Source organism: Prosopis cineraria, unplaced genomic scaffold (assembly GCF_029017545.1).
Source record: "Prosopis cineraria cultivar Desert tree isolate PC_DT_omini unplaced genomic scaffold, ASM2901754v1 PC1923, whole genome shotgun sequence".
Taxonomy (NCBI): domain Eukaryota; kingdom Viridiplantae; phylum Streptophyta; class Magnoliopsida; order Fabales; family Fabaceae; genus Prosopis; species Prosopis cineraria.
The window spans coordinates 3,389-25,920 of NW_026557248.1; the positions used below are offsets into that span (position 1 = coordinate 3,389).

Here is a 22,532-nt window from a genome sequence, read left to right on the forward strand (position 1 = left end):
TAAATATATGGCTCGGCCTATATTTTAGTATATATAAAATTGAGAACTACTTTATTTATAAGTAATAAATATGTTCTTCGTTTTAATTATAAGATATTTTTTAAATAAAAGTATACATAATTATTAAATAATTTAATACTTTTAATTTTTATATAAACTTTAAAAGATATTTTTAGTAGTAAAAGAATTTTTTAAAAACATTTTGTATTTTGAGATAACAAATGGCTTTAAAAATATTTTATAAAATAGGATGGAGTAATATTTTTTTTAATAAATTTTATATTATATATAGAAGCTATCATTCATAGAAGCTAATGAAAACCATTAGTTAATTCATAAAAGAACTATATCAACGGTCTGGTTCCTTATTAGCTTCTGGGACAAGAACAGAAATATACAGGGAGTAATAAAACAATCTGCGATCTTCCTTTTGGCTCGAAGCTGATTTTAAAAGATCCCGAGCCTACGCTTCATCATGATGACTGCCATAGCCCTAAACAAGTAAAGAAGAAGAACAAGAATTAATATATAGTTTCTTTGATGAGGCCTTACTTTAATGCGCTCCAGAATTATTCCTAAAGCATTAGGATTGTTATCATTGCTTCCATTCTGATCATCATCATCATCATTGTCAAGAAACTATCTTTTTCACGTCCTATATATGCACACAACGATTCTGTATCAGGTAAATCAGGCATATACATTATTATCATCACCAGAAGAAATAGTATGCTCAAGAGAGGTGGTAACACTATATCAATGATTTCAAACTCTACATTGTTGGTAGGGTGGTGTCTTCCCAGGAGGCGGCTCCGGCGACGGCGAGGCTGCACCGTAAGGCTGGGGAATCGACGGCGGGTTTTCTGCCTCGGATCACGGCCGGTTGTACAGTGGGGGGTCATGGGTCCTATAAGGATGTTGAAGAAGATGATAATGGAGATTGCTCCCAAGGGACAGTTCATTGAGGCATATTATAGGTATCTGCCATTACTGCGTCCCCAGCTCTTTCCTCTTTGTTGATTAAATAGAAGGTTCATTAAGGAGGAAGAAGAAGAAACCCAGAAATGATAATGCTTCTCAGTTTTGATGACATAATATATATATATATTAACCTTCAAAGTTTATTCTTTTGGTTTTGTACTGTCTTCAGCATGTAAAAGTTTGTGGTAGTACTCTTAGAGGAAAAAGGAATGTATTTCTTCTCTTCTAATTTTTCCATGGAGGCTACACTATTAATTTGGACGTGGTAGCTTTCTCTTCCATAAATCTCAGTGCATGTTTGGATACATCAAATAATCAATTTTAAAGGTTATCATATAATCAAATAATAATCTCCAAACCAAATTTGAGTAATTAGTGAACCCATGGCCAAGTGGGAACCTATCATGCGACTTGTGAAAAAGAAAGGACCAGTGTCGGCATTCCCATGGTACAATGTTAGGGAAATAAAGCTGCTAACATATGCTACATGCCTCTTTGATTTTAACATCTCTAATTTTCGTGCCACTCGTTTTCCTCTGTTCCCAATTTTTTTATATTAAAAAATTTAGATGTTGGGTTCGAAGGACTGATCACCTGGGTTAGACTATACTTTCAGTGAATACTTATAAAAATATTTATAGATAATTTATTAATAAAATTTTCACATGGACAATAAAACTTGATATTGCTATCTTGTAAATTATAGATCAAATTCTCATCAAGTAGATTAATATTTGTAAATTTCTCATTGCATCATTGGTGAGCTAGTAAGCATTTTTATTCATCACACACTTTTTAGGTGTCAGCCATGAGCCTGATGAAAAAGAAAAAATGCACATTGTGCTTGAATAGAGTCAAGGGTAGCTGGATCGATCATGATCTAAATTAAAACGTTTGAAGTGTGAGGTTGAATTGTATGGAAGGGACATAAGGCCTGCAATAGTGGCTTTTTTAGTTTTTTGTTTACACGAAGCATCAAGATACACTGCTAACAAAAATCAGTTCAATTGATAAAGACTTGACACATAATTCACAAAATTATAGAACTAAACCCTGCTATTGATGTAACAATCTTGTTAGTAGGTGACTTGTAAGTATCTTTATTAACACTCTTTTGATCACAAGACATGTCTTGATGTTAGTGAGCCCTCAAAATTCAATTCATCTAGATATATATATATATATATATATATATTTTAGGAATTTCAGCCAAGTTTGAGAGCATGTAAGAGTGGGGAGTTTGGAATCAATGAATGGTCCCAAGATCTACTACTATCAAAACCTCAAGTCCTTTTGTCTTTGCCTTCCAATTATTGGTGTGGTGATAGGATCACTACTTGATTTTAACCCACCTTTATTAGTTGTTTAATGTGACAGATTCAATTGCCTGAGCTTATTTGGAAAGATATGCATACATCTGATCAAAACTTGTTTATGGAGAAAGCAAGAAACTTATTGTATCTTAGCTGATTAGGATATGACACATATATTTTGCTTGATCCACAATCAAAATTCGTCACTCCATCGTGAATAGAAAGCACTTATACTTTATAAAAAGCTTGATGTGTCGTACTTGCCAATTTAGTCGTGAAGTTACATCTGAAGCTCTTTGAGAGAGAAAGCTAAAAATCACAGTGAAACTTCTGTTTGGTTTCAAAGTTAAATAGTGAGAACAACAGATTCTACGTTCTAACAATCGTGATGCCACATCAAAATCAGATCCTTTTCTTTGATCAAGCTTAATATGTTGGGATAACCTCAAATTTCCAAATAGATCAGCAAATTTTGTTCATAATTTATACTAATACTATATTTTAGCCCTGGACCAAATTTAAAATTTATAAATAATTCTTAATAAAAAGACTATAACAATGAAATTAGGTACCACAATTATAACAATACAGTTATAAATAACTAACTTTTCAGATCCGGTCTATCATGACTTATTGGTTGTAACATCCCACTTTGTGAGGCTTAGTGTTGTAGTCTCCCCTTCTTTATTTTCTAATTATTTGAATATCTGTTCTAGACCTGTATTTACCAAAAGAAAAAAAATACTATCTTTTGTATGTTAATTCTCTATTGATGCTGGGTAATATTTGTAAATGTAATACTCAGAAGATATAAATACATAACAACTTATTTATGTCAGAAATATAAACAACATTACAACCTATTCTATTTTATAGTTTAATATTTTATAACATTATTCCAAAAGTTATTTTTGTTTAATTTTTTATATATTAGGTTTTGAAAATATAAATTATTTATTTTATTTTATAGTTTTTCACTTGTACAATTTTAAATATACTCCCTTAATTAGAAAATATAAAGTATTTTTTGAGGAGTTGAATGTTAAAAAATATAAGATATTTTTAATCTTTTTAAGTGTAATCATTATTTTTTTTAAAAGTGTCCCTCTTGAATAAATTATTTTATATTTATCTTAAAGTAAAATGCCCTATTAAATAAAAATAAATATAAAAATATAATATTAGTTTGAAGAAAATAATTTAGATAACGACATGCACAAAATTATTTTATAATTTGTGACGCAGTACACGTTGAAATTTGAAGTTATGTAGGTTTTATTTTAAAATTTATTATTTTAAATATCATTTATAACTATAATTTTTTAAAAAAGTAATAATTAATGTCAATATTGCATGAGTAAAAATTGTTAACATAATATCTGAAAATTTTTAAAAATAAAAAATCTAAATTTACAAATTATGAATTAAAAAATATCCTTAATGAAAAACGTATTATTAGATTTTTTTTTTAATGGTAAGAGGATATTCATAAAAAAAAAGAAAAAGAAAAACATTCCATGGATTCGGTAAAATATATATATATATATATATATAAAGATTTGATGATCATTTTAAATTAAATAAACACATAGATTATGATTCCAATGATTGTTTAAATCCAACGGTAAATATTTTTAATCAACATTCAACAAACACGACTTTAACTGCTTCAGAGCACTCTCTTCTTCTTCCGATAGCCTTCATCTTCTCCCTCCATCTGCGTGATTTTCGTCCGCCTCACTTATTGAACTCAGAGCTCTTGATTTTCACCGGCGCCGTTTAGAAGATTGATGTCAAAACCTGCAGCTGTGAAGAACGTTAATGTTCGGCGCCTTCGAGGTTTGAATCTCCGCAAAACAACAAAATTAACTGGCTGTTGGATTAAACAAATGGGTATGAGAAAGCTTGCATAATTGGAATAAGTCCTGAAACTTGATTTTTAACACCCATATGTATGCTATCATAGACCGAGTCTCTCACGACACTGCAAAATCTTGAGGGAAGGAGGACGATGAAGTGTTTGGGAGATTATTTTTTATTTTTTACTTTCTAGACTTTTCTTTCCACACTGCAATATCATAAGCTAATTTACAGTGCCGCTTGATTGACAATTTCTACGGCCTAACGCACACCTTCCTGAGAATGACCTCTGGTCTGACACATTAAAAAGGAGCCACTAGAGGGGACAAAGGAAAGGGAGAGTCACTTAGAAGCAAAAGTGATTCCATGGTGTTCACATCAATCGTAGAAATGTTAGGGGGAGGATGAGCTGCATCTCAATAATTAGTGATGGTTTGTGATGGGTTTCTAAAAGCATCAAGCAAAGTGATGTTAAGCCACATGCCTACCCAACAAACTAATCCATTTCTGAGAAAAATTCTCACTTTTTTTCCTTCAATGTCCCCACAATCACACCTCGTGGTCCAGCCTCCCCTTACCTTATCACGTTCCAGCCCCCATCTATTTCAGAAACTTGGTCATGTCAACCTTTAATCACACTTCTTTTCTTCGCTTAAAGTAATTTGAAAGGCCTCTTACACTGCCCCACTGGATAGATTCCAAGAAAAAACTCAATTAAGTGATCATCAACTAACTTCCTAACTTGCCAGACCCATCTCTATTGAGCCTATATGTATCCCTCTACTCTCTGACTCTGAGCTGTGAGGTCTGTTGTTTTTCTTTTTCTGAGAACTGAAACCTTAATATATGTGACATGCCATAGTTATAATGTCTTCTGTGCAATCCAGTCCCTGCTACCCCATGGAAAACCCAGTGATGGAATCCCTGCTCCGCCACAGCCATCATAGGTCGGGGGAGAAACGTGGCCGCGGTGGCGGCAAGTTCTCCACCGGCGGGCTGTTAAAAATGTTCAAGCTCTTCCCTATGTTGACATCTGGCTGCAAAATGGTGGCACTTTTGGGAAGACCACGTAAGCCTATGATCAAGGACAATGCAACTTCAGGCACAATCTTTGGATACCGCAAAGGAAGGGTGAGCCTGGCAATACAAGAGGATCCTCACTGCTTGCCGTTCTTCTTCATAGAGCTACCAATGCACACGAGTGCTCTGAACAAGGAAATGGCGTCAGACATATTGAGAATCGCATTGGAGAGCGAGACAAAGACCCCGAAGAAGAAGCTGTTTGAGGAGTTTGTGTGGGCAGTCTATTGCAATGGGAGGAAAGTAGGGTACTCCATAAGGAGGAAGCAGATGAGTCAAGATGAGATGCACGTGATGCAGCATTTAAGAGGCGTTTCCATGGGCGCAGGGGTTATTCCAAGTCCTTCAGAGAAGGAAAGTCCAGATGGGGAATTGACATATATGAGGGCAAGATTTCAGAGGGTGGTTGGTTCTAAGGACTCTGAAACTCTGTACATGATCAACCCGGATGGTGCCCAAGGCCCAGAGTTCAGTATTTTCTTTGTTAGAGCTCACTAGGTTGTTGATTAAATAATTACAACTCCAATTCCTTAGTCTTGTCTTTTTTATAGTACGGAAATCCAGGTCAATTCGCCTGATTGAATCATGAAATCATTAAACCAGTGTTTTTGTCGGTTTAATAAAATAATTGGTTTATGATCGGTTTGATATGATTCGATTATGCTTTTGACTATTAATTTTTTAACCAGTGTTTTGACTAGTTCAATGTTGAATTTGAATTTCAGTACCTGCGTCTTTTTCAGGGTGCTGATATAGTATAATATTAATCAAAGGAATCACGCCCTCCAGTCTCTGACTCTTTTATTCCTGTTTGCATACTGCATATATACATTTGCTACTGATATTCAAGGCCAAATTCATCGTCAACAGTAGGTGGCCTTGTCTTTGTTCCTTTGCCTTCTAGTTTCAGTTTTAACTGCTGTCTGTAACCTTTCAGGTGTCCCTTGGCGGATCATGCAAAATGTCATAATATCTATATATTGATAATCTTCTTTTTTGTGTATTTGTCTGATTCTTTCAAATTTTTACCTTCCGTGCGTATTCCAGAGGATAAAACTTCTTGAGTTGAGAAAACCCTGCATATAATATTATAGCAAGATTATATAACTTTTAGTTTTTGAATTTTCTTTTCATTATTAATTTAGTTAACTTTAACTTAGTGCAACTGAATATTTATAATTTATTGAGTTGATGAATTATAAAAATTGAGTTGTTACAAATTAAAAATCAGGAGCTGAGTAGATAATTAAAATCAAGTTCATGAACCAAAAATTATAATATATTTTCCCTCTCATAAAGTACATGTTTTTATTGGACTTTCAAAAGCTATGCACGCATAAATGCCGTCCCTATATAAGATGCATACTTAATTACTAGATATAAATACAGCACATTAAATTATATTAATTTTTTAAATTGTCATATACTTGTATTTGCGTCAGTTTTAATGCCTTCTATATTACCTCACGAATCTTTATAGACTCTTACGTGATTAATTAAAGAACCTACACAAAATTCCTCAAAATTACTGAAAAACAAGTACGGTTTTTGACAAAGAATTCTAAAAATTATTATGAATAACCTGCCAGTTACGTTGTTAGGAATATTTTCCGGGATCCATCCTTTACATACTTTAAAGTCATAAAAAACTGTAACAAAATTATACAATAGGAGATAACAACTTAGAAAATTCGTTGAGCCAACAAAAGAGTGGGGAAAAGAAACAGTTCTGTCAGATCTCGAATGTTATCCACAGGTTAAGAAGCTCCACAGTGAGATTAGGGAACATGATAGATAGCATGAAGCGTTACTTAATGTGCCTACGCCAACCTAAAGAAAACGTCACTTCATGGTTTACATCATTAGTAGAACAAACATAGAAATCTAAGTCTTACCACAACAGCAAACTAGATTAGCATTTCCCGAAGTATGAAAACAAGGATGATTGTTTATCATCCGCAGAACTCTTCACTTTTGCATTTTTCTTCACTGGACTTGCGCTTTCATGAAAAGCTGGCTTTGAATCTTCTTTAAAAGCCTCATAATCACGCTTGATTTGATGCTTTGCCGCATCATCTTTATCATAGTTACATTCTCTGGTCTTTTTCTCATCATCTCCCTCCTCAGTTTCAGGTTCCTCCTTCGTCGCTTTCGGCAGATTTTCAATTTTGACATGTTCATGACTTGATACTCTCTGCTCTGGCTTTGAGTCTTTCCTTTCAGCTCCTTTTTTTGTGAAGAACTTAGAAATTGAAGCATTCCTTTCTGTCTTGAGTTGAATCTGAGAAACATGAGAACATGATAAATTGAATATTTATCCTACATGCCATCAATCAACTTGGGACTATGTTCCTTTTACTTTTTGGGGAAAAAAAATTACACGCAACTTCCCCAACAATAACTGTGCTATGTATTATCCAAAAAAATGATAGCCTTACATATAAGTTAAGTCTAGCTTCTAAAAGTCATGTTATTGTCACATGATACATTATGTCTTCTCTATCATCTTTCCTGTTTTTTCACCTTGCATGACAAGTAATAAGATAACTACATGGCTTTTAGATATTAACTTGCAATATTTTCCTACTTTCTGTGATAGTTTAGGAAGATAGTGCTACGTTTTTAATATTAAAACGAGACACATTGTGCAATCGCATGGGAATCTATAACTTTTGAATCTTTAAGAAACTACAGTAAAATAAACAGTACCCTTGATTACGATATATATATATATATATATTGATTGATATCGATGATTGTCAATTGATGATAGATTATAATTAAATTATGTGGAACTATAAGTCATTGTTCCTCCATCAATGCTGGGACGTTTTCTAGTTTAATATACTAAGGATAAGAATGATAAACTTAACTCTATCCAAATCCCTACTCACCCAACCATCTAAGCTATCGCTGTAACACACGTAAACAGATATGTGCATCAAAGTGACATTCAGAGATAATCACCCAAAAAAAGGTGACGTTCAGAGATGTACAAGCAATAGCATGATACCTTGCAACTATAACATGGGTCCCACAAACATCAATGGGCAATGGCAAGATAAATAGTGCCACAAAGAAAAAAGCTGGCATATTTTTTGTTTTATTTTAATCAAACGGCAAAAACATTGTCATTAAAGCTTTCTGGATGACCTGTACGCACCAAACTACTGGCCAAAACTTTCCCCCTCAGCAAATTTCTGTTTTAAAGAACAATAAAGAGCAACATCCGGTAATTCACAGCTTTCAATTTGCCATATTAAAAAAGTAAAATTTAAAACACTACAAATAAAAGCGTAGTCAATCTAATGCCAAAATGAGGTTTGGATTCAATTCTAGGTGCCTTATTTACCAAATTATATAGGTTTGGATCCAATACTACGAGCCATATTTGACATATGCAATTCTAGGAGCTTTCTCTAACTAGTAATCTTCATATCAAACAGAAGTTGACGGGCCACACCTCTTTTATGCACTCAGGCCCATCAAAAGATGGCTTGCCCATTGCAGGGGTGACTGGATACCACGCCTGCAGATTAAAGAATTTGGAAAACCAATAGTAGCAGCAGCAACAACAATAATAACAATAATAATAATAATAATAATAATAATAATAAAATAATAAATAACTAAATTTCATAGCTTTGATGTCAAAACAGAAAAAACAGAGAGAAAGAAAGAGAAACATTGAAAAATCATTTATTGCCTCAATTTCTCATTTCAAAAGTTCATACCAAATCAGATTCCTCATATGGCTTGAGCACTGTCTTGTAATTGGAAGAATTGTTTAGCCACGTATCAGTAGAACCCTTGTCACCTAAAATAACAGGCATCCTATCTACAGAGACACATTAAAAATAATTAACCTCCGTAAGACTCGGTTATTAAGGCAATAATTTAGACAGCTATCCTCATTTGGTAAAAGATCTAAGAAAGGACACAAAATTTCCTTATGACAAGGGTACAAGTAAATCAATATATGTACAGGCATGCAAGTAACTCAGAATCATGAAAACCAAAGGATTAAGTAACATCCATTGGTTTCAAAGTACACAGGATTTTGCCTTATTGTGTTCCTAATATATGCAAAACATTTTCCATTTATTTAAAAAAAAAAAGTCATTTGAAGTACATGGAATTTTCCAAGAATAAGAACCCTAAACAATGCAATAAGCACAATGGAGATATACTGATGGAATCGTCCAAATTCTCAGTATAGTTTGTTGAAAGCCATAGTTCCTTCTCTATGAACAGAGGTGGAATTTCTGGCAAAGGAATTACAAGAGAAAGAAGCAAAATGGAAGGTAGAAGTAAGCAAAAGGCTATTGTATGGCCATGTTCTCCAGAAATCTTGCTATCCCTTCTCATCCTATCAGCTAATCCATATACTCCTCCAACGATCCAGACGCTCTCCTTCGGCACAAACACCTTATGTCTCATGTGATATGGTTTAACTTTTAGAGATTTCTCCCCAACCCTCCAGCCACCACCCTTGATATCATCTCTTAGTCTAACGTAAACATTCCCAACTAGGGGCCAGAGTAGATATCATTGGGCCCATCATCTACTAGTCACTTATTCAGCTCTCCTGCTCTAAAATCTATTAGAAAGATATGTTCCAACCTTTGAAAAGATATACTTTTTAAAGCATTCTAAGCAAGTAATTCATTATCAACATTTCTCTAATTGCTATCGTCTACAACTACATGTTACCTTACATTTGGACAAAAACAAATTTTTCCTGAGCTATTTCCTTTGCAATCAATTTCCGATCATTGCATCCATTCTGTATTCTTGAGGCCAGAAACTAAACCATCATAATAGTTTCCCCATTTATGTAATGCATGTATTATATAGTTGAGTCAGATAAGAATATTGGTATCGAAATGTTGATCTCTTTACTTTTTTCTTACAATAAAAATATTGCTGGCTTGCAATGGTCCTGCACTGCCGTTGTCAAGGCTATCTAATTCATTTATAAGTTGAGGAAATATGTATGAAACGTAAATATATATATATATATATATATATAAAATTGGAGCCAACCACAATATCTAAGCAGGATAGATTCATATGAAGAGTATGATAGCACCAGAAAGTGCCACAGATAATAGAGCACGGGAAAAATTGTTTGGATAAATAGAATAATATGCAAGAGAATCAACCTCCACTACTTTCATGAGCAAATGAAATGTTTTATGATAAAAATTTCATGCAGAGGACAAATTGGTGCAATGCTAGGGCATTCCTTCAACTACTCAAATGATAATACATGTATGAGGGATTCTTTTTGATTTATTCAGGCATTTGAACATGCAAGAGTGGAGTCGCCACTTACCATGCAACCACTGCAGGGATGAAGATGAAGAGGTCGTGAGAATTGTGAATGTATAAAGCATCTCACCTGCACAAAAAAATATTGCCATCTTCAACCAATAGCAAGCAGCATTTAACTTTCAAGTGGTAAAATGCAAATCCCACTCTTCATCTTTCTGCAGGAATATTACCTTCAGAATTTTGCCAAGAATCATAAAGAGCAGCAAAGACAAGAGGGCGTCCATCTTTGAAGTGAATGTAGTAAGGCTGTTTTCCTGATCCATCCTTTTTCCACTCATAAAATCTTAAATATACATGCATATAAGAGTCTCAGTTGACAGAATGGAACTATCAAAACAGAATTGACAACAATGCTAAAGAAGTAGAGAGTGCATTCAATATATCTACTTTCACAACATTAATTTTATTCGTGTAAATTATATGTTTTGTATTTCTGTTTTCTGGTTAAATATTGATAAATAAACATTAGACTCTTACCTCAAATCTCACTTTTTTTTTACCTATGCATTCAAATATAAAAGGTTGCAGAATGAAATTTTCCTTACAATCATTTCCCATGAAGATTCATCTTTAACATCATTATGTTGCCAACAAGCCGGGGAAAAGGGAAAAAAAAGGGGACACACAAACCGTGGAAATGCATTCCAATCACTATTGTCTATTACTCAGCTCAAAGACTATATCTGGTCTGAAAAAATAAAAAGCTCAGGGACTATAACTATGAATATCAAAATTATCTATAAGATTGACCCAGCTACAACTTCAACTATGATTATACTTGCAAAACCTGAAAGACAACTGATAAAACTAGATCTTATATGCACTTCAAAATTTGAAATACATCCCACAGTATAAAAGCCTTAAAGGGAACAGGAACAGGATTTTGAAAGAAAAGTTCAATAATAGGAATCATTTCTAATTCACGCAATAGCTAACAACAATGAATGCATCATAAAATGGTTATAATGCTAAACATACCCTTCTACAACCACAAGGCACCTGCATTTCGGAAGAAGGCGGCGAAATGAAGCCTTTTCGCCAACAGATTCAGACCGAGCATTAAACTGAAACACATAACACCCATTGATATCAATACACAGGACTCAAGGGGTATAGTTTATAGTTATCTTAAAGTTAAAGAACTCTAGAGATTGTTCAAGAACACCCTGATACATGTACCATGAAATTTTAGAACCATGCTACATTGTTTTACTGAACTGATATTTCTAAGAAACAAGGCATCACACTCAGTTGATTAGTTTCCTGACAACAAATGCAAGAAAGGACAAAAACACAAATTGGCCATAGATTGTAGGGAAAAAAGGGAAAAAAAATTAAAAAGCATAGATTAAAATTATAAACATGGAAGCTACTTAGCAACGATTTGAACAAAATGAAGCCTCATAAAGAGGCTGACAATATTATTGGAAAATATAAGCATTTCTTACTTTCCATTGTGAAAATTTTTCATTCACAATGACAAAAAAGATTTTTAGAGATTTCTCTCCTACCCCTCCAACCATATGTATGAAATGGATTCACCGATTTCCATCATTTGTTCTTCACTGTTAAATGACCACTAAGCATCAAATTGGACATAATGACAGGCTAGTTGAACTTGAAATTCAAAAGAAAACGCGATTGCCCTGCTAGACCTATGGATTTCCAGTACAGGGTAAGTCAAATTATGTAACAGGGGGCAAATACCAATATATCATAAGAAAGATGTTCTCAACTTTGAGCTTATATGGGCAAACTTCTCTAGAATATCTAGAGAGATAAAGTAAAATAATTCAGAACAAACAATCAGAAAATTGATGTAGTGAGAAGTAAAGTTGCTAAAGCACTAGTGCATATACCTTACTCGTATAAGGCATCAATATTGCAAAATAAATACATAGTCATGACAAGAAGGTTTGAGATTGAACTAAAACTATTACAAGGAAGAAAGCGTATTAGAATAACCTTCCCATTTGAAATAATATAGAAATTACTACTGCCCGTATTTCACCAGATTAAAGAAATATTAGCTTATAACTTACCATCTTGTAGTGATCAGGTTTCTCTGTTTTCTTGGTGAAACTGGGAACTAACCCCCACTTCATGCAATGAAGAACACAACCTTCGCTATCAGATGCATCTTCTCTACGAACAACTGGCACGTTAAATCCCGGAGACACATTATATGATGGCCTATACCTGAGCACGCAGTCAAATTTAATATTACAAGTTCGCTCGATAGCGGGCGAGTTCGAAATCAAACTAAGACCCATTTGAAGTGAATTCACAAAAGTGACAGTTAACATAATATCCCCAGCTTCCATTTTCCTTCACTGGCTATTCAGTTGCAAAAATAGTCAAAACGAACAATTATTTGCAATTCAAAAAACAAAGCAAAATCGGCATAAACAAAAAGAGAAAGTCAACCGGTCCATATTGACGGAACGAACAGGACCATTGTCGCGATAACAAGCCCTAAGGAAGTCGTCGTTTCTCAGAGTACAACGAGCTCTCCCACACATCTCTTCGCCTCAGAAAACGATTAGGATTCTCCAAGGTTGTTCGGAAAGTGTTCCTTCGGACAACTGAATAAAGGCGGGAAGGGAGTGAAGTCAGAAAGAAGACCCAGGTGCTCCGCCATTCTTCTGGTGCTTCACCGTAGACCGTCAGATGAAAATCGCTGTAGATTCGAGTTCTTGTGGACCCTACTGCCACGTGTCCCACCCTCCAAGACCCAAATGTTGTCGTTGTGCTCGGATTCTCCAAGCAATGAGGGATCAGGATCGTTGGAAATGAAAGACAAATTTAAAAACCCTTAGGTAAAACAAAATACTCCAATTTTGGAGTAAATTTGAAGAGAACTTCCAAATTCTGATCCACAAGGGACCAAACTTCCTTTCAGGTCAAAAGAAAGACCAAACTATCAATTAAAATAAACAATACTCTCTCCAATAAAAAATATAAAGCATATTTAAAGGACTTAAATATTTAAAAATATAAAATATTTTTAATTTTTTGAGGTATAATTATTATTTTTTTTAAGTGCTCCTATTAATAGTGACTTTGTATTTATTATATGATAGTTAATAAAAATAAATATAAAAAGATAAGATTAATTTAAAAATAAGTAAGAACTTTATTAAAGGATGAAATTCGATTAAAAAGACTTTATATTTTTAAAGAGAGAGAGTAATAAATTGTAAAGACCAAACTAGAAATTTAGAAAAATCATAAATGTAATGCTATCAAAATCAAAAGTCAAAACTAAGGTTGAACAAATGCAAAAGTATAAAAACTTATTTAATTAACTATTTTCATCTTCGTGACATCTGAAGATAAACTATTAATTTTTATTCACTCTCTATCTTAAAATTTACCATCTGAATTCCGAACTTATCCTAAATAGCTTAAAGAGTAATTTTCGAAATAAAATAACTTCCTCTAGGTTTTTTTTTAAAATAACTTCTAATGAATAATAATAATTTCATAAAATTAAATTATTTTTTAATTTTCTTCTTAAATTTAAAAAAAAGGTAATTTGATATTTAGGGAGAGTTTTTATAAAAATTAAAATGTTTTATTTATTTTTAAAGTTTGATGGATGATACTTTTAAATTTCTTAAAATTGTATTTTAAAGTTACGAAAACTAAAAGAAAATGACTTATATTAAAAAAACTTTTAAGATGTGACTAAAGAAAAAGAGAATGACGATAAACTCCCAAAAGAATCAATTAATAATTGTTAAGTTCTTGATCAATTTTTTATAAAATAAATTATAAATATTAATTCAAAAAATTATAAATAAAAATTTAAATTATAAATTAAATATTATATTTAGAATTTAAATATCACATATGTAATAAAAACTTTTAAATTTATAATTATTTAAATCAATATTTATAATTTATTTTTAAAAAAATTTGTTAAGAATCTAACTATAATTAATTTTTTCTTGTAGGACTTAATTATCATTTTTTCCTTTAAAAAAAGCAATGTTTTCATAAGCATACCAAATTAAATTAGAAAGGCTAGTGGTTCATAATTTATATGGTCAAATCAGGTTGGACTAATAGTTGAACTAGTAACGTAATAATTAAATTAAAAATTTATATATATATATATATATAATAATTTAAATATAAAAAATAAATATAAAATTGCTATTTAACTTAAAAATAAAACTAAATATTTTAAGTTTATCATGACTTAACAAGTTATATAATATAACATAATATCAAATGATTAAAAAAATATTAAAAATTGATAAACAAATATAAAAAAACAAAAAGGGTATGTTTTTTGAAAAGTCATTGTTCGGTTTTTAAAAACAAGACCCAATCCCTTGCTTGATCTTGGTTTCTAGTTCAATTACTGGTCCAAAGCTATCCAATCCGGCCTAAACTCTTTAGACGTTTTTTTGGCTTGACCAAATAGTTAGCTTGACTGGCCAACAATTCGATTGATTTGACCATCCAATTCAATTCAATTTTTTAATCATTGAAAAAAAAATATAAGAGGAAGTAAGACATTTAATCAAAGATATATACATATTGAAATCAATTTTCAATTAGAATTGCAATGTTATCCTTGTTTGGATGGAAGGGAGGAGCCCCCTTTACCAAACAAGGGGAGACTTGTTTGGTGTGATTGGTAAGGTGGAGGGAAAAAAAATTTTAAACCAAAATCTTTTCTTCAAATTGGGAGACCCTTTCTTCTCTCTTTCCTTTGCTACATTAACATGTTGGTATGATGGAAGAGTTTTTAATAAAATTAAAATTAAAATTGGAATTGGAATCGGAATAGAATTAGATTTAAAAGTGTATTTGGTATGATGATGGAATCTTGATATAATTTTAATAAAATATAAGTACTTAAAATAAGAAAAGGCCAAAATGCCCTTTTTAAAATTAAAAAAAATTATATTGGAGGAGGGAGAAGGGGCAAACTGAAGAAAGGGAACTATGAAATCGGATTTCATGATGCATGTGATGGAATTAGATTCTACTAAATTTTCTTGAATCTAGATTCCAAAGAATCATAATTATTTCATACCAAAATCACATGTTAACAGATTTTATATTCAATTTTATTTCTTTTTTATGATTCTAAGCTATCAATAAGGCCTAAAATTTCTCCACTCCTTTCTAACCAAACATACCGTAAAGATACAAACGAGGTCGGGCCCATACAAACCTGAATTCGACCCGTATCGCCCCATGGAAGATTGGAAGGTATCGACATCTCTATCCGACCCGGATGCAGCACTGAGAGAGACGACTGTTACTGGCTTTTCCACCCTTCATGCTTTCTCTCACGAAACGACTTCAAGCCGTGGTGCCATGCCTCGGCCGCGGTGGTTATCAATTCCGGTCTTCTAGAGCCTACGCCGGCGGTCAATCTAGACGGCGGTCCAAGACTCCGCCGCTGCCGTTTCAGAAGGCGGAGGGGAAGTCTGAGTGGTGGATAGTAGACGGCGAAATGCACGAGATAGGCGATAACGTGCCCTTGCGCGAGCGCTTTGTTATCCCCAGAGAGAACATCCCAAATAAGCGTCGGAAGCAGCTGAGGGAGCAGTTCATGCGAAGGACTCGCCTGGTTCTCAAGGAGTCGGTTAGCCCCTGCTAATTCAAAATTAGACAAAAGAGAATGTTGTTTTAGATATTCTAGTACTCTTGTTGTGATTTTCCTTCTGTTTGAGTATGTCATTTGGTTTCTTTTAAAAACCACAATAAGCAAATAAGTAACGGAATTCTTATACTGATTATGATTCTGGATTTGATTTACTTTTCTTCAGTACTGGAGGGAAAAAATTGATATACGATAAACCCAAATCAAATTGCCTGTATATATTTCTATGGACGAATGGAGACATGTTTAAACTTGTCTTCTATCACTGCCTTGCCTTTGTATGCTTAGTTTCAGGTTTACATGGTCATTATCCTTCTTAATACAAGAAATGTGATGGACGAGTATGTCATGCTCATGTGTCATTGACTTGCTTTATGGAATTGTCATGATATTTTTTGTGTTGGTTATGATTTATAGGACAAAATTTAGGTAATTTTGTCTAGGCGTTCGCTATGATATTTTCTAATGGGAATATAATGTATGCATAACTTTTTCAGGTTGAAAGAATCAGTCATTTACTGTTCTGTGCCAAAACACACCCACACAGACAAATAATGTTTTGTTTGGAGAACCTTATAGCAAACATCTTTAAAATTGCACCTCCGTTTTTTCTTTTTATATATGGTATGGAATTCAAAACTTCCTTTATTTTGTCTTAAAATACTTCCATTTTACTGAAAGGAGCACGAGCCATGGTGCAAAAAATATATGGAATTATATAATGAGCTAAGGGAAAATTGGGAGAGACTTTATTGGGATGAGGGCTACTCTAAAAAAATTGCTCAAGACCATGCAAACTATGAGTCTGCTGAAGATGATGATGAAGATTTCTCCCCTTACAGGTGTGTTTGACATATCTTCTTTTCCTGCTATGGGTCAAAACTGAATTCTTCTGAGATAATAAAACGGTTTGAATTTTACATGCATGAGTTTGAGAAAACATGTTGTTTGAAATAGATTGCTAAGGAAAGGCTTGCAACTCATTCAAACTTGTACTGATCAATTTTTATCAGACAATTGGCTCTAAGGTTTTATCTGACAGTATTATCTAATTTTTGTGGGTTAATTTATGGTTTAAACTTTAAGTCAACCATGTGAATTAGATGGTGTCTGATTTCTGGTGTTTTATATTATGCCATTTCAGGAATAGGAGGCCTCATGTGCCTCACATGCAGCATAGTCAGGTACAATTGAATGTTTTAAATTTACTACACAGAATGATTTTTTCTGATAATTTTTTGTCATCTCTCGCTCTTGTACAATCTTGCCATTTGAATTTGTGATTATGAGAAGATTTGGCCTCATTGATGAGGCAATGTAGAAAGTGCCATAAAAAATTACTTGAATTTTTTATTTCATTTGAGTTTTATGCATAAAAATGGATTTGCTTTTGGATTTTGTTTTTCTTGAATTGACCCTATCTTCATTGCGACATGATGGACCTCCATGTCTGCCGCCTAGAATGGGTGAGAAGTGGCATCTGGTGTTGCAGCTCTGTCTTTGTGAGATCACTTGACGAATGTTGGATTACTTTACTTTACATATATTTTGAGCAATTTCTAACCATAATAAGTATGGATTTGTTTCCATTGGTGGACGTGTCATTGAAACATGTTAATGTGTTATTAAACATCTCTTTTTCTGGTCTTGAATCAGCTTTTGTTTCAGAGTCCTAGAGCATATTAATGTTGGTATATCACTATTAGCCGCCTTCAGTACCTTGGTGAACTAGGCAAAACTATGATGCCATTTTGGTCTTCACTTTTTGATTGTCTAATTCTTCTTGGTTGTATAAATGTTACACTATATTTGTGCGTAATTTTGTCAATTATCTCTATGTCTAATGCAGGACCAGAGTTTTGGAAGAAATAGGCAAGGTGATACCTGGGAAAAAGTCAACTTTATTCGGGATAAATTTGAGTATGACAGAGAGAGAAGAATGAGAGATAAAGGTAGTCAATTTTCTAGTTAATCAGCTTGTGATCCAACATCACCAATTATAATGAAGTTCAAGATTATATACATCTTTTCTTCAATTGCCATTGCCTATGGAAGTCTTATTTTATCAGTGTGGGTTTCTTATTGTTTAGGCTTTTCTTCCTGAAGCTCGAAGTTTGTTAGTCTTCTAAAATGTTCAAATTATTTGTTGCAATTTCCCTGCTGTGGCTTTATTAGTGGCTTTCACAGTTGACTCGGTTGGATGTGTTTGAGCCATTATTTTATAATTTTGTTTTATTACTTTTGTCTACATAACTGATATAACAATCTAATTATATAAACATGGTGAGAGCCTTTAAATTTCATTCAAATTGACACTGTCAAGAAGTCAAGTGGAAATAAGGAAATGTTACTTCTTAATAACCCTAATTGATAAGTACATGCTATTTCTTCCATTTCCACGTGAGTCAAGAGACTCTGAAATGATTATCATTTTTTTTCCATGTTTATGTTGTAGTTTGGGTTTAGTGCTCTTTTAACTTTAGTGTATCTCAATGCAGCTTTTGCGCCCATGCATGGTGGAGCTGTGTCTGATACACGTGATGCAAATTCCTGGAACCAGCCACTAAATGCTGATCGATATTTTAGCCACAATGGAAGGAGTTGAGAGTAGACATATCAGATTCTGCAGCGTGAAACGGGTGTGCAATCATTCTTCCTTCTTCAGATAGTCCTACTATCAACATTTGTGGCTTAGTCTGCTGCTAAAGTAACTTCTACAAGTTTCTGATGGTTTGTTCAAAATGCATGATGGTGGGTTTCCCAGGCCCTCTGAGAGTAGGAAAAACTGTGATCTGAATGGAAATATGATCTATATGTTTAAAAAAATGAGAGAGAGAGAGTAAGCATTTTAATCGAGTTGCATGCCTAATAAAAATAGATTGGCTTTTCGACGTTGTTTTTCTCAAGTTTTATGCATAAATAGTTAGAAACTTGAGAACATCTTATAAAGAACAGAGTGCCAGATCGTATAGTATTGAATACAATATGTAGTATATAAGGCTCTAACTTTGTTAGAGAATTGCTGAGCTATGTGGCTATAGCTTATAACCCAAGCGGGGGCATTAAGATAATGGAAACACTAAAGATAAGAGGTGCTCTTCACGCTGATCCCTTGAGTCAAGGTTTGCTTGGTATTGTGCAACTTGCTATACCCGAACCAAGGTTCACTAAGTTAATTTTCTAGTTAATTAATAATCAAAGTTAACATTTATTAATGGTGGGGATTGTTTTCAAATGTTGAAGGAGAATATTGTATCAAAAAGATCTTAGGATTCAAGATGCTCCTAGACCTATATTTTAAGGGCAAAATTGACATTTATCCTATCTTTAAAAGTTTTCTTTTAATTATTAATAAATTTCTTTGTTAATTATTTTTAATTTTATTTATAATGGAAATTATTGAATAAATAGGGATCAAATAAGACTGGGATAAGATCTAAAAGTATTTTTTGCCAAATTAATTATCATTTCAGAAAAATGAAAAATGAAATAATTTTTAAAATGGTCAAGATTTTGATAGGTGATGTGTAGTTGAAACCATGGATGGGGTCACGTGGAAAAGGGAGGATGGTAGTGTGGGACAATGAATGTTCAAATGTTCTTTTTCCTAAATGCAAAAAGATGTTATGGTTATGCTTCAAGGACCAACAGCTTTTCAGGTCCAAAAAAAAAAAAAAACAAAGGACTGGCAAGCTTATTTTAGATGGACTTTTGCGATGTTAATTTTTTTGGCCAAAGCAAGCCAAAGCTTGTAGAAACTAAAAGTTACTGCGATGGTAATTTTTAAATTTTTAAATCAAACAATGTTAGCTTTGACCGGAAAGTTATATCCAAATAGAGTATGCAAGGTTCCAACTCAAGTAGGGGCGTAAAGATTGTAATGATTACCAATATAAATCGTCTAGATTATATCACCAAGTTGAATGAGACCCTTATGCTAAGCTTGGTTTGCAAGGAAAAACAAAGAGAGTGTGTGAGGGAAGAAAATGGATAGAAGGGAAACGTGGAATGATGTAATTTTTTCTCTTTATACTTGGTAAGTGAGAGAAAATTGGAAGAAAAAAAATTGTTAATTTTATATGAATAATAATGATTTTATTATTTATAAAAAATATTTATATATGATAAATTTTAATAATTCAACATATTATTTATATGATTTTATTATACATTATTGACTAAATAAAAATATAATTGTAAATTCTTTTACTCTCAAAAAAATTATTTTGTCCAATTTTAATTTATTTTTTAAATTATTTAATTTATGAGAGAACGTTAAGAAGAAAATGGCGCAAGGCAACATGTAATAAATGAAAAGATGCAAAATAAATTTGAAAGTTGAGTTTGTTTTTTCAAATCTTTCTATATTTGGAGAGAATTCGAAAGTAAAAATGTGTGGGTCTTACATATTATTTTTTTTCTTCCAATCTCCTACCCTCCACATTCTTCTCCTGTCAAGTATTGTGTTAAACACAGTGCCAATCCACATGGGGACAAATATGAAGTTACCAAAGGGAAGTTAAAATCGTATTTTTCTCAAAATGGTGATGGGGTTTTAAATGTAAATTCGTTGAAATTAAAATCTATAAATTTATGTGAAGTTTATCCTTTTATGAAAGAGGGAGAAATTTTTATATTTTAATAAAAATAAACAAATAAAAAAATACCAACAATAAAAACTTCACTAAAATTTATAGATATGAACATGAAAAGAAGAACTTTAAAGAATTGATTTTTTTTTTCTGAAAAAAGATGATTTTTTTTTTTTAATTGTAGGTTAATGACTGAATCAGCTTGAGCTGGAAAGATTCCCTTCCACTGCGTGTACTTCGTGGTTAGGCTTTTTTAAATTTTTCTAATTACTTCACCAAAATTTAAAAAATGTAATATATGATTAATTTTATAAAATAAGGAATAACTTTTAACTTTCTCCATATTTAATAGAAAGTTATATTTTTTATTTAATTTGTTTTATTTTTGAGTCCCAAAGTTTAGATAAATTGAATTTTAAGAATTCACTTTCATCAAAATATTTTAAGATTGGTTACCGATAAAACTTTCATGTCAATAATAGATTTAAATCTATAATTTTAGATTATGAATCAAATTCTTAGCAATTGGATTAACATTCATTGGCATGCTAATACCTTTTTTAAATAGCTAGAAAAATAACCAGCATATTTTTAAAGCCCAAAAAAATAAACTAATTTGAATAAACTTAATATTTTATGTTGATACATGTATATTTGATATATTTTTTTTGATAAAAAAGATCAATTAATAAAATGAAATTAGTCTACAGTACCTAGTTTGCAATAATGGGGGAGTGAAGAGTTCTAAATCCTAAGAAACATTAATGAAACGAAAGAAAAATAGTTAGCAACCATGTAAATGTTTTGCACTAGCGAAAATAAAAATTAATGTTTTCGAAGAATGCATTGAAATAATTTCCTTCAATAGCGTTGAAATGCAAGACCATATTTTTGGAGGCCCTATTTTGAATTTGCTCCTTGATCTGGGTTAGCATACCTCAAAAGCAAAGCAGATTGAAACAATTTAACTCAATGTAAGAAGATTACTCTTAAAGAAAGCTTCACATGAACACAGAATTGATGAAAATTGCAGCAAAACAGTAGGTGCTACAACCTTGTTTGAATTTTTTCATCTTTATACTCCAAAGCAGGTGAGGATTTCTCAGAGAAAATTTATTCTGCATCATCCCAGATCACAAACTTTTGAAGCATTATCTTTCTTTTTATTGGAACCGATTCAAACACAAACTTCCAAAAGATAAAAGCACAATTGTTGAAATTCCTTAACCACTTCCCTTGGATGAGAAATAATCCCTTTGTGAAGTGCAAGATTTCTTTTTTGCCAAGCTAGGTTAAGGAAGATAATAAGTCTTCCTTGCTGCTTAACTAGATTGAAGACCAACCAATCGAAATTTGATGCTGTATGAGCCGACCAGTAGAAGGACAATATTGTAATTTTAAGTTGCTTTTTAATTCAACTTCATTTTCCCCGGCCCGGACCTCCGCCTAGTCCACTCAGAGCATCACTCTCGCATTGAAAGTGAAGGCCGGCACCGTAATCTTCCTCTACGTCGTCTTCCTTCGAAATGGAGATCTGAGCGAGCCGAAGACAACGAATCCTGAGACAAGCATTGACATCATGAGTGGGGCAAGACTGTGCTCCTTGTTAGCTGAATTGGGGTTCGAAGATGCCGAAGGATTGGACCCTGATAGCTTTGAATGGCCCTTTCAGTACGAAGACGCACGCCCCATCCTGGATTGGATCTGCACTAGCCTCCGTCCCTCCAACGTCCTCTCTCT

General features: G+C 32.9%; 4 protein-coding genes across 4 annotated transcripts; 3 read left to right on the forward strand and 1 right to left on the reverse strand.

Annotated features, from left to right (window-relative positions):
- The first annotated feature begins 700 nt into the window (after positions 1-700).
- Positions 701-1,282, forward strand: LOC129301149 (uncharacterized). Its single transcript, XM_054939719.1, has one exon. It carries the CDS (start codon positions 730-732, stop codon positions 1,018-1,020), a length of 291 nt encoding a protein of 96 aa, XP_054795694.1. The 5' UTR covers positions 701-729; the 3' UTR covers positions 1,021-1,282.
- A 3,263-nt stretch (positions 1,283-4,545) lies between these two features.
- Positions 4,546-6,022, forward strand: LOC129301152 (protein MIZU-KUSSEI 1-like). Its single transcript, XM_054939723.1, has one exon. The coding sequence runs from the start codon at positions 5,022-5,024 to the stop codon at positions 5,730-5,732; it is 711 nt and encodes a 236-aa protein (XP_054795698.1). The 5' UTR covers positions 4,546-5,021; the 3' UTR covers positions 5,733-6,022.
- An 869-nt stretch (positions 6,023-6,891) lies between these two features.
- On the reverse strand, positions 6,892-13,307 carry LOC129301150 (uncharacterized). Its single transcript, XM_054939720.1, has 8 exons — positions 12,999-13,307; positions 12,614-12,770; positions 11,550-11,635; positions 10,742-10,854; positions 10,573-10,638; positions 8,969-9,072; positions 8,698-8,763; positions 6,892-7,515 (listed from the first exon to the last, which is right to left on the reverse strand). The coding sequence occupies exons 1-8, from the start codon at positions 13,091-13,093 to the stop codon at positions 7,147-7,149; spliced, it is 1,056 nt and encodes a 351-aa protein (XP_054795695.1). The 5' UTR covers positions 13,094-13,307; the 3' UTR covers positions 6,892-7,146.
- A 2,497-nt stretch (positions 13,308-15,804) lies between these two features.
- Positions 15,805-19,091, forward strand: LOC129301151 (uncharacterized). Its single transcript, XM_054939721.1, has 5 exons — positions 15,805-16,182; positions 16,882-17,042; positions 17,345-17,384; positions 18,050-18,152; positions 18,699-19,091. The coding sequence occupies exons 1-5, from the start codon at positions 15,874-15,876 to the stop codon at positions 18,803-18,805; spliced, it is 720 nt and encodes a 239-aa protein (XP_054795696.1). The 5' UTR covers positions 15,805-15,873; the 3' UTR covers positions 18,806-19,091.
- The last annotated feature ends 3,441 nt before the right edge of the window (positions 19,092-22,532 follow it).

Excerpts from the sequence above, each read along its gene's own strand:
- LOC129301149 (XM_054939719.1), top strand. The coding sequence starts at position 730 with ATGCTCAAGAGAGGTGGTAACACTATATCAATGATTTCAAACTCTACA.
- LOC129301152 (XM_054939723.1), top strand. The coding sequence starts at position 5,022 with ATGTCTTCTGTGCAATCCAGTCCCTGCTACCCCATGGAAAACCCAGTG.
- LOC129301150 (XM_054939720.1), bottom strand. The coding sequence starts at position 13,093 with ATGTGTGGGAGAGCTCGTTGTACTCTGAGAAACGACGACTTCCTTAGG. Across the intron at positions 9,073-10,572 it reads ATCCCTGCAGTGGTTGCATG|ATAGGATGCCTGTTATTTTA; the intron begins GTAAGTGGCGAC and ends GTGTCTCTGTAG. Across the intron at positions 7,516-8,697 it reads GGCCTGAGTGCATAAAAGAG|ATTCAACTCAAGACAGAAAG; the intron begins GTGTGGCCCGTC and ends CATGTTTCTCAG.
- LOC129301151 (XM_054939721.1), top strand. The coding sequence starts at position 15,874 with ATGCTTTCTCTCACGAAACGACTTCAAGCCGTGGTGCCATGCCTCGGC. Across the intron at positions 16,183-16,881 it reads GCCTGGTTCTCAAGGAGTCG|GAGCACGAGCCATGGTGCAA; the intron begins GTTAGCCCCTGC and ends TTTTACTGAAAG. Across the intron at positions 18,153-18,698 it reads GAGAAGAATGAGAGATAAAG|CTTTTGCGCCCATGCATGGT; the intron begins GTAGTCAATTTT and ends ATCTCAATGCAG.